At 44.8% G+C, this 16,704-nt stretch overlaps 1 protein-coding gene across 1 annotated transcript in view; it reads right to left on the bottom strand.

Moving 5' to 3' along the window:
- NUP210L (nucleoporin 210 like) overlaps window positions 1–16,704 on the bottom strand; it is a 164,489-nt gene that overhangs the window by 56,556 nt on the left and 91,229 nt on the right. The window contains exons 18-25 of the mRNA XM_063717482.1: window positions 13,963–14,051; window positions 13,318–13,422; window positions 12,916–13,017; window positions 10,903–11,031; window positions 10,426–10,553; window positions 9,155–9,287; window positions 7,166–7,228; window positions 6,613–6,792 (exon numbers count right to left, since the gene is read on the bottom strand). Coding sequence (XP_063573552.1) covers window positions 6,613–6,792; window positions 7,166–7,228; window positions 9,155–9,287; window positions 10,426–10,553; window positions 10,903–11,031; window positions 12,916–13,017; window positions 13,318–13,422; window positions 13,963–14,051 — 929 coding nt within the window. The remainder of the gene's footprint in view (window positions 1–6,612; window positions 6,793–7,165; window positions 7,229–9,154; window positions 9,288–10,425; window positions 10,554–10,902; window positions 11,032–12,915; window positions 13,018–13,317; window positions 13,423–13,962; window positions 14,052–16,704) is intronic.

Here is a 16,704-nt window from a genome sequence, read left to right as displayed (position 1 = left end):
TTTTTCTTCCACATGCTAATTCACAGACTCTAACTCCTTATTTGGATCAAATTGCTACCTATGATAGGAAATGGGAGAACTCAGATTGTCAAATTACATGGATATGATCCCAGAAAAATTGTTATTATAATTATTTTTTTTTTCAGCTAACAGAACAAAAAGTTTTACAGTACTTTCTCATACAATGTCTGGAATTTACAGATAACACCAGTAGTTTTGGTCAGGGGTTAATATTATTATTATTATTTTAGCCACCAGGGCCAGGTGGTGGTGCCAAGGTCATCTAGCTATTTATCTTACTTCTGTTTCTTTCCAACTTTTTGCTTTCTCCCTTTTCTCCTGTCTTTTTTTTTTTTTTTTAAGTATTTATTGATCATTCTTGGGTGTTTCCCGGAGAGGGGGATATGGCAGGGTCATAGGATAATAGTGGAGAGAAGGTCAGGAGATAAACACATGAACAAAGGTCTCTGGTTTTCCTAGGCAGAGGTCCCTGCGGCCTTCTGCAGTGTTTGTGCCCCTGGGTACTTGAGATTAGGGAGTGGTGATGACTCTTAAAGAGCATGCTGCCTTCAAGCATCTGTTTAACAAAGCACATCTTGCACCGCCCTTAATCCATTTAACCCTGAGCTGACACAGCACATGTTTCAGAGAGCAGGGGGCTGGGGGAAAGGCCATAGATCAACAGCATCCCAAGACAGGAGAATTTCTCCCAGTCAGAACAAAATGGAGTCTCCTATGCCCACCTCTTTCTACACAGACACAGCAACAATCAGATCTCTCCTTCCTTTCCCCACACTTCCTCCCTTTCTTTTCAACAAAACCGCCATCATCCTCATGGCCCGCTCCCGATGGTCGCTGTCTCTTCGGAGCTGTTGGGTACACCTCCCAGACAGGGCGGCCGGGCAGAGGCGCTCCTCACCTCCCAGACGGGGCGGCCGGGCAGAGGCGCTCCTCACCTCCCAGACGGGGCGGCCGGGCAGAGGCGCTCCTCACCTTCCAGACGGGGCGGCCGGGCAGAGGCGCTCCTCACCTCCCAGACGGGGCGGCCGGGCAGAGGCGCTCCTCACTTCCTCCCAGATGGGGTGGCAGCCAGGCAGAAGCGCTCCTCACCTCTCAGATGGGCAGCCGGGCAGAGGCGCTCCTCACCTCCCAGACAGGGCGGCCGGGCAGAGGCGCTCCTGACTTCCCAGAGAGGGTGGCCGGGCAGAGGCGCTCCTCACTTCCCAGACGGGGTGGCCGGGCAGAGGCGCTCCTCACTTCCTCCCAGACGGGGTGGCGGCCGGGCAGAGGCGCTCCTCACCTCCCAGATGGGGTGGCCGGGCAGAGGCGCTCCTCATCTCCCAGACGGGGCAGCCGGGCAGAGGCGCTCCTCACTCCCAGACGGGGTGGCCGGGCAGAGGCGCTCCTCACTTCCTCACAGACGGGGTGGCAGCCAGACAGAGGCGCTCCTCACCTCTCAGACGGGCGGCCAGGCAGAGGCGCTCCTCACCTCCCAGACAGGGCGGCCAGGCAGAGGTGCTCCTCACTTCCTAGAGAGGGTGGCCAGGCAAAGGCGCTCCTCACCTCCCAGATGGGGCGGCCGGGTAGAGGCGCTCCTCACTTCCCAGACGGGGCGGCCGGGCAGAGGCGCTCCTCACTTCCCAGATGGGGCGGCCAGGCAGAGGCACTCCTCACTTCCCAGACGGGGTGGCGGCCGGGCAGAGGCGCTCCTCACCTCCCAGACGGGGCGGCGGGGCAGAGGCGCTCCTCACTTCCCAGATGGGGCGGCCAGGCAGAGGCGCTCCTCACTTCCCAGACGGGGCGGCGGGGCAGAGGCGCTCCTCACTTCCCAGATGGGGCGGCCAGGCAGAGGCACGCCTCACTTCCTCCCAGACAGGGTGGCGGTCAGGCAGAGGCGCTCCTCACCTCCCAGACGGGGCGGCCGGGCAGAGGTGCTCCTCATCTCCCAGACGGGGCGGCTGGGCAGAGGTGCTCCTCACTTCCTCCCAGACGGGGTGGCGGCCGGGAAGAGGCGCTCCTCACCTCCCAGACGGGGCGGCGGGGCAGAGGCCCTCCTCACTTCCCAGATGTTGGGCGGCCGGGCAGAGGCGCTCCTCATCTCCCAGACGGGGCGGCCAGGCAGAAGCGCTCCTCACTTCCCAGACAGGGCAGCCAGGCAGAGGCGCTCCTCACTGTCCAGACGGGGTGGCCGGGTAGAGGCGCTCCTCACTTCCCAGACGGGGCGGCTGGGCAGAGGCGCTCCTCACTTCCTCCCAGATGGGGTGGCGGCTGGGCAGAGGCGCTCCTCACCTCCCAGACGGGGCGACCAGACAGAGGCGCTCCTCACTTCCCAGAAGGGGCGACCGGGCGGAGGCGCTCCTCACATCCCAGACGATGGGCGGCCGGGCAGAGACGCTCCTCACTTCCTATATGGGATGGCGGCCGGGCAGAGACGCTCCTCACTTCCTATATGGGATGGCGGCCAGGCAGAGGCGCTCCTCACATCCCAGATGATGGGTGGCCAGGCAGAGACGCTCCTCACTTCCTAGATGGGGTGGTGGCGGGGCAGAGGCTGTAATCTTAGCACTTTAGGAGGCCAAGGCAGGCGGCTGGGAGGTGGAGGTTGCAGCCAGCTGAGATCATGCCACTGCACTCCAGCCTGAGCAACATTGAGCATTGAGTGAGCGAGACTCCATCTGCAATTCCAGCACCTCGGGAGGCCGAGGCGGGCAGATCACTCGAGGCCAGGAGCTGGAGACCAGCCCGGTCAACAAGGCGAAACCCCGTCTCCACCAAAAATACAAAAACCAGTCAGGCGTGGCGGCGCGTGCCTGCAATCCCAGGCACTGGGCAGGCCGAGGCGGGAGAATCACAGGAGCCCGAGGCAGGGAGGTTGCAGCAAGCCGAGATCACGGCAGTAGAGTCCAGTCTTGGCAACAGAGGGAGACCGAAAAAAGAAGGAGAGGGAGACCGAAGAAAGGGGGGAGAGGGAGAGGGAGAGGGAGAGGGATCCCAGAAAAATTATTGTCCCTCTCATGAAGGCATAAATACAGCAAGCTTTTATAAATAGTCTTACTTGGCAAACCCATTTAGCTGATTTTGTGGGTATTCTCAATAATCATTTTCCTGAAACAAAATTATTTCAATTTTTGAAATTAACTAATTGGATTCTCCCTAAAATAACTAAATTTAAACCAATTGGAGGTGCTGAAAATGTCTTCACAGATGGGTCTAATAATGGTAAAGCTTCTTATTCTGGCTCAAAAGGTAAAGTTTTTCAGATGCCCTATACTTCAGCTCAAAAAGCAGAGCTTGTAGCTGTAATTGAGGTATTGACTGCTTTTGATATGCCTACTAATGTGAGTTCCAATTCTTCATATGTGGTTCATTCTACACAGTTAGTTGAAAATGCTCAGCTACAATTCCACACTGATGAGCAACTGATGACTTTGTTTACCCAATTGCAAATAGCAGTTAGGAGTAGACTGCACCCTTTTTACATCACTCACATTAGGGCTCATATACCTCTTCCAGGACCTTTAACTGAAGGGAATCAAATGGCTGATCGCCTAGTTGCTACTACAATATATAATGCTAGATATTTTCACAATTTTTTTTTTTTTTGAGATGGAGTCTTGCTCTGTTGCCTAGGCTGGAGTGCAGTGGCGTGATCTTGGCTCACTGCAAGCTCCACCTCCTGGGTTCACGCCATTCTCCTGCCTCAGCCTCCCAAGTAACTGGGACTACAGGCACCCACTACCACACCTGGCTAATTTTTTTTTTATTTTTAGTAGAGACGGGGTTTCACTGTGTTAGCCAGGATGGCCTCGATCTCCTGACATCATTATCCACCCGCCTCAGCCTCCCAAAGTGCTGGGATTACAGGTGTGAGCCACCGTGCCTGGCCGACACTTTCACAATTTAACCCATGTTAATGTCTCTGGTTGCAAAGCGCAGATACAGCATTACCTGGAAAGAAGCTAAAACTATTATCCAGCGATGCCTAACTTGCCAAATGGTACATTTCTCATCTTTTACAGGAGGAGTTAATCCTCGAGGATTGAAAACTAATTCTCTTTGGAAAATGGATGTCACACATGTTCCCTCGTTTGGGAGACTAGCTTATGTACATGTATGTGTGGACACCTTTTCTCACTTTGTCTGGGCTACATGCCAATCAAGAGAGTCTTCTGCCTCTGTTAAACGCCACCTTTTGCAGTGTTTCGTGGTGATGGGCATTCCAGCTTCTATTAAAACAGATAATGCCCCAGGCTATAGTAGCCAAGCTCTAGCTACATTTTTCTCTATATGGAATATTAAAGACATTACTGGTATCCCATATAATTCTCAAGGACAAGCCATAGTGGAAAGAATGAACCTCTCCCTAAAATAGCAGTTGCAAAAGCAAAAGGGGAGAAACAGGGACTACGGGACACCCGTATGCAACTGAATCTAGCATTATTGACTTTACATTTTTTGAGCCTGCCTAAAGGCCAGATGCTATCAGCAGCTGAACAGCATCTACAGAAACCAGCTGCAAAGACAGAAGCAGAACAATTGGTTTGGTAGAGAGATCCGTTAACAAAAAGTTGGGAAATAGGTAAAATAATAACTTGGGGTAGAGGTTATGCTTGTGTTTCTCCTGGACTAAATCAACAGCCGATTTGGATACCATCAGGACACCTGAAACCTTGTCATGAGCCAGATGCTGAAGAAGAGATTCTCGGAGAAACCCGAAGATCCCCTGGTTGCAGCCATGTCGAGACTGATGCTCAGGAGGACCCCAACTGTCATGAGCAACAACCGTCGAACACAGCCACCTACCCGGGGACAGATCAAGAAGCTGTCAAAGATGGAGGAAGAAAACCTGAGGAAAGTGGGACAACCAGTCACAATGAGTAATTTAACAATAGCTATGATAGTGGTGATCACCATTGCTGTGAGTATTCCTAACAAGGGCTGACACAGAGAACAATTATACTTATTGGGCATATTTATCAATCTTGGCTGGCAATAATGCCTGGATGTAATCACTCTATGATGCAGTTACACATGCTTTCTGATCTCAGTATTTACCATAATAAATCTGCTCCTCTAATTGAGGCATACCGCCCTCAAAAACCTATTTGTAAACAGAACTGAACCTGGCCAGAAATAATGAATGTACTTGTTTGGGAAGATTGCACTGCAGAACAGGCAGAGATGCTGCACAATGATTCCTATGGAATCATTATTGTTTGGTCCCCAAAGGGGATGTTTAGCATGAATTGCACCTCCCAGTCTGTGTGCCACAGCCACACTATGTTCAGCTGGTTTGAACAAAATGGTCAGATGGTAGAAATGATAAGAAGTATGGCAAGAGTTCCTGTTATCTGGAAACGTGGCAGTATAGTGGCACTTCAACCTCAAATGATATGGCCCGCTCTAGGGGCTAAACATAAGGACTTGTGGAAACTATTAATGGCTCTTAATAAGATCCAAATTCGGGAAAGAATAAAAAAGCATCTAGAAGGACACTCTGCAAACTTGTCTTTGGATATTGCAAAATTAAAAGAACAAATATTTAAAGCATCCCAGGCACACCTGACCTTAATGCCAGGAACTGGAGTACTTGAAGGAGCTGCAGACAGATTAGCAGCTAGTAACCTGTTAACATGGATAAAAACACTTGGAGGCTCTGTGATTTCAATGATGATTGTGCTTTTAATCTGTGTTGTTTGTCTTTGTATAGTCTGCAGATGCAGATCCTGACTTCTGCGAGAAGTAGCTCACCATGATAAAGCCGCCTTTGCTTTTATTGTCTTGCAAAAATAAAAAGGGGGAACATGTTGGGAACAGGCCCCCAAATCTGGCCACTAACTGGCCCCAAAAATGGCCATAAACAAAATCTCTGCAGCACTGTGATATGTTCGTGATGGCCATGACGCCCACGCTGAAGGTTGTGGGTTTACCAGAATGAGGGCAAGGAACACCTGGCCCACCCAGGGCGGAAAACCACTTAAGGCATTCCTAAGCCACAAACAGTAGCATGAGCGATCTGTGCCCTAAGGACATGTTCCTGCTGCAGATAATTAGCCAAAGCCCATCCCTTTGTTTCCCATTAGGAATGCTTTTAGTTAATCTATAATCTATAGAACCAATGCTTATCACTGGCTTGCTGTCAATAAATATGTGGGTAAATCTCTGTTCATGGCTCTCAGCTCTGAAGGCTGTCAGCCCCCTGATTTCCCACTCCACACTCTATATTTCTGTGTGTGTGTTTTTAATTCCTCTAGCGCCGTTGGGTTAGGGTCTCCACAACCGAGCTGGTCTTGGCAATGTACCCCATAAGTACATACATTGTTATGTATTACAAACATTTGGAAAAAACTTATTAGATAGACATATTTGTTTTTCTCTTCTTCAAAGCATTCTTTAAGGATGGGGACCATATCTTATAACAGTGCCAAGTACTCTGTGGGGTTTTCACCAAAGATGACATTTTCCATGCCTGGTTGACAGAATGCCAGGTGGGGGCACTAAAAGGCTTTTCCCGGGCTGCTGACACCCTCCTCATTACCACTGCCTCCCCATCTCCCCCAGTATGGTTCCTCAATAGAAGAGTAGAAGCAGAGCAGAGCAAATAACCAATACCTGAGAAAACACAATGACTTTGCCAGTATCTTCATTTACTGTCTGGATGGTGCCATGAACCACAGCTGTGCCAACCATCTTCCCTGTAACTTGCCCCCTCCTATTAACAACAGCCACGGTCTGATTACTGATGGAGAAGTGAATGATGGATTGGGGCTGGGGGCCACCTTCAGACATTACCTGGAATTTAAATATACCATTGAATGCCTAGAACATGAGGGAGAAATCATGTCTCTTTTCCCAACATTTTGTCCAAGCAACTTGACTTCTTCATCTTCCCCCATTTCTTGAACAACATATCCCATATTAACTCAAATGCAGAAGAAATGGAAGTACTGCAAATGATCCATGGGATTCCAAGAGAATTTTTATATGATGTACATCATAGGTCAGGGAAAATACTAATCTTGTTCTTTATCAGATCCAGTAGTACTTGGGTGACAGTAAATAAGAGTTCAATAGGAAGAGGGGTGTGTGTGTGTGTGTGTGAGAGAGAGAGAGAGAGAGAGGTAAGGAGAAAAGGTAAATCTTATTTTTCTGCCTGTAAGTTCACCTGCATCATGTTCATTGGAATCAGTGTCATTTTCTCTGGAAGAAGTCTGAATGGAGGAAACACCTTGAAGGAGAAAACCAAAAGGACAACAGTAACTAACTAGAGTCAATTTTATAACATATCATGGTCATTTAAATTTCTTTTTTTTTTTTTTGTTTAGACAGAGTCTTGCTCTGTTGCCCATGCTGAAGTGCAGTGGCATGATCACAGCTCACTGCAGCCTTGAACTCCTGGGTTCAAGCAATCCTCTTGCTTTGGCCTCCTGAGTGGCTGGGACCAGAAGTGTGCACCACCATGCCTGACTAATTTCTTTCTTTCCTTTCCTTCTCTTTCTTTTCTTTTCTTTTCTTTTCTCTTCTCCTCTCTCTCTCTCTCTCTCTCTCTCTCTCCCCCTCTCCCTCTCCCTCTCTCTCTCTCTCTCTCTCTCTCTCTTTTTTGAGACGGAGTTTTGCTCTGTCACCCAGGCTGGAGTGCAGTGGCGAGACCTCGGCTCACTGCAACCTTCACCTCCCAGGTTCAAGCGATTCTCCTGCCTCAGCCTCCCAAGTAGCTGGGATTACAGGCACCTGCCACCATGCCCAGCTAATATTTTGTATTTTAGTAGAGATGAGGTTTCACCATGTTGGCCAGGCTGGTCTCAAACTCCTAACCTCAGGTGATCCACCTGCCTCAGCCTCCCAAAGTGCTGGGATTACAGGCGTGAGCTACCACGCCTGGCCATGCCTGACTAATTTCTTAATTTTTTGCAGAGATGGGGTCTCCCTATGTTACCCAGGGTGGTCTCAAACTCCTAGGCTCACGTCATGCTCCTGCATCAACCTCTCAAAGTGCTGGGATTACAGGCATGAGCCACCAAACCCAGCCCATCATGATCTTATTCTCAGGAAAACTCTTAATTACATACAAAAAAGTTACACACAAAGATATGTAATTTTATTTGTAATAGCAAAAAATTTAAAAGTATTTAAGTGGGAATACTTAAGTTATATATCCACTCACTAGAGTAAAAGTGACCATTAAAATTATGTTTACAGTTAACTTTCTTTTTTTTGAACACATATAAAAGTAGAACAGCTGAGCTGGCACAGTGTCTCACACCTGTAATTCCAGCTACTCAGGAGGCTGAGGCAGGAGAATCGCTTGAACCCGGAAGGCAGAGGTTGCACTGAGCCGAGATTGCGCCATTGCACTCCAGCCTGGGCAACAGAGCGAGACTCTGTTTCAAACAAAAAAAAAACAAAAAAACAATGGTTGCCTCTAAGTAGTGAAATTACAGGTGATTTTTCATTTAACATCTTTAAAATTTGTGCTTTCCAAATTTTCTTTTCTTTTCTTTTTTTAAGAGACAGGGTATCATTCTGTCACCCAGACTGAAGTGCAGTGGCACGATCATGGCTCATTGCAGCCTGGAACTCCTCCTGGGCTCAAGTGACACTCCTGTTTCAGTCTCCCAAGTAGCTGGGACCACAGCATGCACCACTACACATGTTTTTCCAAATTTTCTATAAGAACTGTTTTATACAGAGAAACAAAACCCCAAAATACTGCATGTTGTGCAAGAGTTAGACGCTATTCTTTTTTTCAGTCAAATGATTTTTTTTTCTTGAGACGGGGTCTCTCTCTGTCACTCAGGCTGGAGTGCAATGGCACAATCACAGCTCACTGCAGCCTCAACCTCCAGGGCTCAAGTGATCCTCCTACTCTAGCCTCTTGAGTAGCTGGAACTACAGGCACACCACCGTGTCTGGCTAATTTATTTATTTTATTTTTATTTTTGTAGAGACAGAGTCTCTCTATGTTGCCCAGGGTGGTTTCATACTCCTGGGTTTAAGTGATGTTCCCACCTCAGCCTCCCAAAGTGCTCACACGGTGGTGTGAGCCACTGTGCCCAGCCAGTCAAATGATTTTTAACTTGTATAAACTAACAGAAAAAGACAAATGATGTTAAGCAAGAAAAAGTACAAATTTTGGATGAGATAATTTCCTTACTTCAATGTGCCGAGGAGTTGACGTGTATTTTCTTCCCATCTTGTCCCTGGCAATAGCCACAAGTGTGGTTTGCCCAATAGTGGTAGCTCGAAGAATATAATTTTCAGAGTATTCATCCTGTTCCTCCATTGGCCTGCAAAAACCCATGTATTTTCAAGTGAGAAAGATTTTTGTTTTGTTTCAAGACAGGGTCTTACTCTGTCGCCCAGGCTGGAGTGCAGTGGCATGATCTCAGCTCATCGCAGCCTCAACCTTCCAGACTCAAGGTATCCTCCCACCTCAGCTTCCTGAGTAATGGACTACAGGCACATACCACCATGCCTGGCTAATTTTCTTATTTTTTGTAGAGCCAGGGTCTCACTGTGTTGCCCAGGCTGGTCTTGAATTTTGGATTCAAGCAATCCTCCTGCCACAGCCTCCCATCATGCTGGGATTGCAGCATGAGTCACCACGCGTGGCCAAGATTAGGTTCTGAAAGTGGCCAGTGGTGCATCTTTCCAAGGTGCTTAACATTTTCTGCTCATTTTAACTCTGGTTAGGAGGAATTGCCAGAAAATAAATTTCCAGAGTGAAGACAAATTTCAAGCGAATGGTGGAAGGCTCCTGAGAGGCAAAAATTTGTTCTAAGGCTCCAGAGGAATAAGGGCAATATAAAAATAGACTGGTAAAATTGCAAATACTAAATTGCCTGAAATTCCTGAATTTCTCCTTTCTCAGAGGGGAATACCAGTATCTCTGCCTCTAAATATATTTTTGAAGGGTCCTCTAGCCTGAAGCACCCTCAAAAGATATCATCCAAGGAGAGGTTTCAGAAAATGGAAATATTAATGGCATATGACCTTAGCCCCCAAACAAGGCATCTGAGGACCTCGAATGTGTGTGTGTGTGTGTGTGTGTGTGTGTGTGTGTGTGTGTGTGTGTGTGTATTTTAAGAGATGTAGGCCTTGCTATGTTGCCCAGGCTGGAGTGCAGTGGCTATTCACAGGCAATATTATATTATAGTGCGCTAGAGCCTCCAACTCCTAGGCTCAAGTGAGTCTCCTGCCCTAGCCTCCTGAGTAGCTGGGACTACAGGCATGTACCCTCACGCCAGGCTCAAATGGGTATTTTGTAGAGAGTTGAATATGGGAAGAGAGTATGGGCTGAAATGTATTCTAACAAAAAAGGAATGGAGAAAATCTGAAATAATCTAAGGGAAAGCTGACCAGGTTACTAGGAGGGAGAGTCTTATGATATGCGTAGTGGGAAGGAAGTATTGAAATGGTACTTACGTCAGGGTGACAATGGCAGAAGCCAACTGCAGTTTGAGTTCCATGTTTCTGAAGTATTTATTTTGGAATGGGCGTTTGGAAGAGCCAAGAACCCTCACAGTCACTAACACAGTTTTGTCTATTTCAACCTAGTAGTTAAAAAGAAAAAGATTTTAGTAAAGGTGTCTCATTCACCAATGGCAGTCTAACTCTTAGAGGGCAGTGTACTTTTTTTTTTCTTTCATGCTAAATGATCCTGGTCAGCCTTCAATCAAATAAGCTTAATCTATGTGTATTGTTTTAAGTTGTTTTTTAACAGTCTATTTATCTTCATCTGTTTAATGTTGAAATGTTGTTCTTTAAGGGCAGGTATTTCCATTAACATTACCAGATGTCCTGGTATACACACACAGTAGCTGAGCAGAGACTATATTAAGGAATGCTGGGGAGTGAGAATAAGGCTTACTTAATTTCTGAGATAAAGCAAACATGTCTCACCTTCTCAATCAGATCAAGCTCCAGCTCTTGTATGTCTGACACCCTGAGGTGGGCTGTTGCTGGACCCAAGAAAGCCAAACAAAGATCATAGACCTCCAAGGTAAGAAATCCAGGATGTAATGGAACTAACTAGAAGTAAGAAGATGGTAGATGGATAAAGAAGCAAACATGCTCCAAGCATACTCAAAGCAACTATTTTCACCCAAAGCAGAATAGACAACATCTTGCTTTCTTTGAACTGGGGACTCTCAGACGTCACGTAACATTATTCAGGCATAGCATAATATGTACACTTAATGTGATGTTTCCGATCATGGTAAAATCTGTACTTTAACAAATATAGGTTGGGCGCAGTGGCCCACGCCTATAATCCCAGCACTTTGGGAGGCCGAGGCAGGAGGATCACTTGAGCCCAGGAGTTCAAGAACAGCCTGGGGAACAAAGCAAAATCCTGGTCTCTATAAAAACTTTTTTAAAAAAATTAGCAAGGCTGGGTGTGGTGGCACATGCCTGTAATCCCAGCACTTTGAGAGGCTGAGGCAAGAGGATTGCTTGAGCCCTGGAGTTTGAGACAAGCCTGGGCAACATGGTGAAACCCTGTCTTTACTCAAAACAAAACAAAAATTAGCTGGGCACGGTGGTCCATCCTGTAGTCCCAGTTACTCAGGAGGCTGAGGGAGGATCACTTGAACTTGGGAGGTTGAGGATGCAGTGAGTTGAGATTGTGCCACTGCACTTCAGCCTGGGAAACAGAGTGAGACCTCGTCTCAAAAAAAAAAAAAAAAAAAAAATTAGCTGGGCATGGTGGCACACACCTATAATCCCAGCTACTCAGGAGGCTGAGGTGGGAGGATCACTTGAATCTAAGAGTTCAAGGCTACAGTGAGCTATGATCATGCCACACACTCCATCCTGAGCAACAGAGTGAGACCCTATTTCTACCAAACAAAATGAAACAAAAACAAATAGTAAAGAGCAGAATTTATGTTGATTGAATTCAAGCAGAATCCAACATACGTATTCAGCTTCTCAATTATGAATAGGGCGAGGATGTCATGAAGAAAAATTGCGTGCATTTATGCCACAATCACTAGTAGGGGGAGAAAGCATTAGGCCAACTAACACTGTTTTTTCTTTCTTTGTGCTACAGTTCCTGCACAATAGCATGTTCTTTTCACATCATTTGTACCTCAGTCTTCCCTTTTTAAAACATATATTATGACTAGGGTAAGTTAAATTACTTTAAGCTCTTAGAAAGGAACTATATACATATATTAATATATGGTATTATTTTTATTACTATAAATCAACTAAAAACAAATCCTTTGGCATACTGACTATGGAGTTAGGTTAATGTTTTGAGTTGTCATGTCCTGGCTGAAAAGATCATATATTCATGTTATAAAGTCAATAGTGGCCTGGCACAGTGGCTCACACCTGCAATCCTAGCACTTTGGGCAGATCACTTGAGGTCAAGAGTTCAAGATCAGCCTGGCCAACATGGTAAAACGCTATCTCTACTAAAAATACAAAAATTAGCCAGACATGGTGGTGGGCTCCTGTAATCCCAGCTACTCAGGAGGCTGAGGCAGAAGAATTGCTTGAACCTGGGAGGTGGAGGTTGCAGTGAGCTGAGATCGCACCACTGCACTCCAGCCCAGGCAACAGAGCGAGACTCTATCTCAATAAATAAATAAATAAATAAATAAATAAATAAATAAAGTCAATAGTATATTTAAATATTTAAGTATCTACACAGATGTGTGCTTTGAAACTTATAAAAATGAAACTTCTTTTAACGGGAATCTTCTGAGATCTCTTATACTGTCTCTGTTCAACTAGAAGCAAAAAAAGCGCTCCCTTTTGGTTGAAGAATCTATACAGGTTAAAGAAAGAAAGAAAGGAAAATGTTACTTCTGTAACAAGTTTTAGACACAAAATGGAATTTTTCCAATCTCCTCAGAATGAGCTTTGGCCTGAGACCATCAATCTGGGACTGTCTCTAGAGCTCACCTCAACAGAGCTTTCTGCTTCCATGTAAGTGATGGTGACAACACCCTGCTCACTGCTGTTGACTAAAAAATAACCAGATCCTTCCACAAGGTTAAACATTTCCTATGGAAAAATCAGACAAACAATATTCTGTTTGCTTCAGTTTATAAATAGCTCAAAGGAAATAATTTCTACCTACCTAAGAAAGAATATGGGCTAAAAAGATTAAAGTGAATAGACAAAAGACAAAATACAATTATTAAAGTACAATTTTTAAGGACAGTGCAACTATTATATATGTGTTTTACATATATGTATCAATTATTTTCAACACATAAGTGAGCTTTTTAATTGTTATGCTATTAATTTTAATAACTTCCCCTCCAATATAATTCCATTTAACTAGACTCATACAGCTTCTACCTTTACATCAGGGTGGTTATAAACGGTGGCATTCTCAGGCACTACAGTTACATCATCTACCAGGAGCAGTTCCACATCTATAGATCTGGCCAAGTTGGAAATTTCCTAGAAATATAATAAGAACCACAAAAGTGAATATAAACATCTAATTCTTGGCCGGGCACGGTGGCTCACGCTTGTAATCCCAGCACTTTGGGAGGGTGAGGCAGGCGGATCACCTGAGGTCAGGAGTTTGAGACCAGCTTGGCTAACATGGTGAAACCCTATCTCTACTAAAAATACAAAAATTAGCCAGGCATGGTGGTGGGTGCCTGTAATCCCAGCTAGTTGGGAGGATGAGGCAGGACAATCGCTTGAACCTGGGAGGCAGAGGTTGCAGTGAGCCAAGATCATGTCACTGCACTCCATCCTGGGTGACAGAGCGAGACTTCATCTCAAATAATAATAATAATAACAATAATAATAAAATCAATGTCTAATTCTTCAGCTCTACGGGAGAAGTTTCCAGGACTCTCTCAAGTGCCAAAAATAACAGAATTACAGAGGTATATAGTCTCAGCTTTATGTACACTGTACAACTTTTAAAGAAGAGCTTTACATTCCAATTATTTAATTTATATTTATTATATTATAATCTCCACTCACTTTTGGGCTTTTCTTCTCTGAATAGCCCACAAAATTGACTCCAATCAGTACAGTCCCTTTTATCTGATGTACTTTAAGGATCTGATGACCTGGAAACATGCAGAAAAATACCCTGTGAGAAACAATAACTTGTAGAATACGCAAGTGTTTCTAGAAAACCACATTCTGCCACAGTTTTTTCAAATGGTGCTTTATTGCAGGGGAGGAAAAACTCTCAATGGGGAAATACACAAGAAAAAACTGTTTTTTGTTTTTGTTTTTGTTTTTGTTTTGAGACGGAGTGTCGCTGTGTTGCCCAGGCTGAAGTGCAGTGACGTGATCTCGGCTTACCACAATCTCCCGGGTTCAAGCGATTCTCCTGCCTCAGCCTCCCAAGTAGCTGGGACTACAGACACGTGCCACCATGCCTGGCTAATTTTTGTATTTTTAGTAGAGATGGGGTTTCACTGTGTTGGCCAGGCTGGTCTCGAATTCCTGACCTCGTGATTTGCCCGCCTCGGCCTCTCAAAGTGCTGGATTACAGACACGAGCCACCACGCCCGGCCTGAAAACTGGGTTTTTGTGCTGACCATGCCCATATGTACCCATATGACCCCGAGCAAACACTTTATTTCTTAGTTCCTTTATTAAATGAGGGACTGGGCCAGGCAAAATCTAAAATTCTTTCTAGCTTTGATAGTCTATGAGTCCAAAAATAGGCTGACAAGTGTAATTTTTTGTCCAATTTACAAATGGAAGTGAGAAAGGGATAGTCCTTTGGGATCTTTCATCTTTCATTCTCCTAAACTGTTCTCTACATTTACATGTCATGTAAGTCACTTAACAAAGTTTTTAAATGGCTAACTGTTCTTAATTATATCAATCCAAACTCCTTAAACTTGTATTTGAAGGCTTCCATATTCTGACTCTGCTTTAATCATTCATTTTTCTTTCTGTTTCTTTTCTTTCCTCTTTCTCTCTTCACCTTTTTCTTTTTCCTTTGTGTGTGTGTGTGTGTGTGACAGGGTCTCACTCTTCACCCAGGCTGAAGTGCAGTGGTGCAATCACAGTTTACTGCAACCTCTACCTACCCGGCTCAAGCAGTCCTCCCACCTCAGCCTCCCAAGTAGCTGGGACCACAGGTGCACGTCAACATGCCTGGCTAATGTTTTGTAGAGATGGGGTCTTGCTATGTTAACCAGGCTGGTCTTGAACTCCTCAGCTCAAGTGATCCTCCTGCCTCAGCCTCCTAAAGTGCTGGGATTACAGGTGTGAGCTACTGCACCTGGCCTTTTTTTCTTTTTTTAATTTAACAAACATGAATCTGCCACTTCACTTAGGTCAGTTTTAATTTTGTCCTCAATATATAATCATGCCTACATCTGTGAGGCAGTTTCTCATGATGCCACATTCATTCAACAAATATTTATTGAGGACCTACTACATGCCAGCTGCTATGTTAGGTAATCAGAATACAGAAATTAAGAAGAAAATACAATTCTTGCCTTCGAAGAAACCCATAGTTTAGTGAGGGGAGACTGAGTAGTAAACCAATCACTGCAATACAGTGTGATAAGTGCTATTATAGAAGTATGTACAGAGCACATGTAGTATATAAGAGCACAAAGAAGGAATATTTATTCTAGATTGGGAATATAGAGGGACAGAAAACTCCTAGGTTCCCTAGAGGAAGATTTCAGCCCAGTGAAGATGCGAGAAAAGCATGTTTTAAGAAAATAGAACATATACAATATATGCAAAGGAAAGAAGAATGACAAGCCTTGTCATAGTTAGGGATCTAAAGTTGTTGAGGGTGAGAAAAATATAGGATATGTGTGCATAGTAATAAGAGGTGAAACCAAAGAAGTAAACAGGGTCAGTCTGTTAAGCTACAACATACAAATTTTACCCTGAAAGAATGGGGAGTCTCTGAAGACAATATGGTGACAGTATAGTCAGCGGTCAGGACTATGGGCTTTGAGGTCAGAGAGCTTGCTGCTTCATCTATTTACCTTTGTAATCTTAAGTCCTAAAACTGAGCCAGTTATAGTAAGAACTAAATAAATATTTGATAAATCAATAAATTCACAAAATGGGGATAATAATACCAATCTCTCATGGTGGTTAGAAGATTATGTGAAAAAGTGTATAAAGTAGTTAGTGCAGTGCCTGGCATGTCACGAGAAATCAGTAAATAGCAACCAAAAAAGGATTTTAAGAGAGATATTCAGACTTGTATTGTGAAGAAGAATCATCTTCCGGTGTAGAAGAAAGTGGTACAAAAGCTAACTTTTAGATTTCCGGTATGAGCATTTGGGTAGATGTAGAACCATTCAATGGAATAAGGAGCACTAAAATACATATATTATATATATGTATGATATGGTATATTATACATAACATGTATATATTATATATAAATTATATAACATGTCTACATATTTTATATGCATAAAATATATTAAATAATATTTTATTATTTTTTAATAGAGGTGGTGGGGGGGTCTCACTACGTTGCCCAGTCTGGTCTTGCACTCTTGGGCTTAAGTGATTCTCTTGCCTCAGTTTCCCAAAGTGCTGGGATTACAGGCATGAGCCACTGCACCTGGCCTAAACAGTTATATTAATGGTCCACAGTGAATCATGCCTGCTGGTATCCATGCCTTTGTGTAGTCCCACCCACCTTGACTCTGGTTTTTGTCAGGTGACTTACATTAGCGAATGGAACATCAGTGAATGGGACATCAGCAAATATGACACAAG

This window comes from Pongo abelii, chromosome 1, assembly GCF_028885655.2.
Source record: "Pongo abelii isolate AG06213 chromosome 1, NHGRI_mPonAbe1-v2.0_pri, whole genome shotgun sequence".
NCBI lineage: Eukaryota > Metazoa > Chordata > Mammalia > Primates > Hominidae > Pongo > Pongo abelii.
The sequence above is the reverse complement of the archived record's forward strand: the minus strand, read 5'-3'. Positions and strand labels throughout refer to the sequence as shown.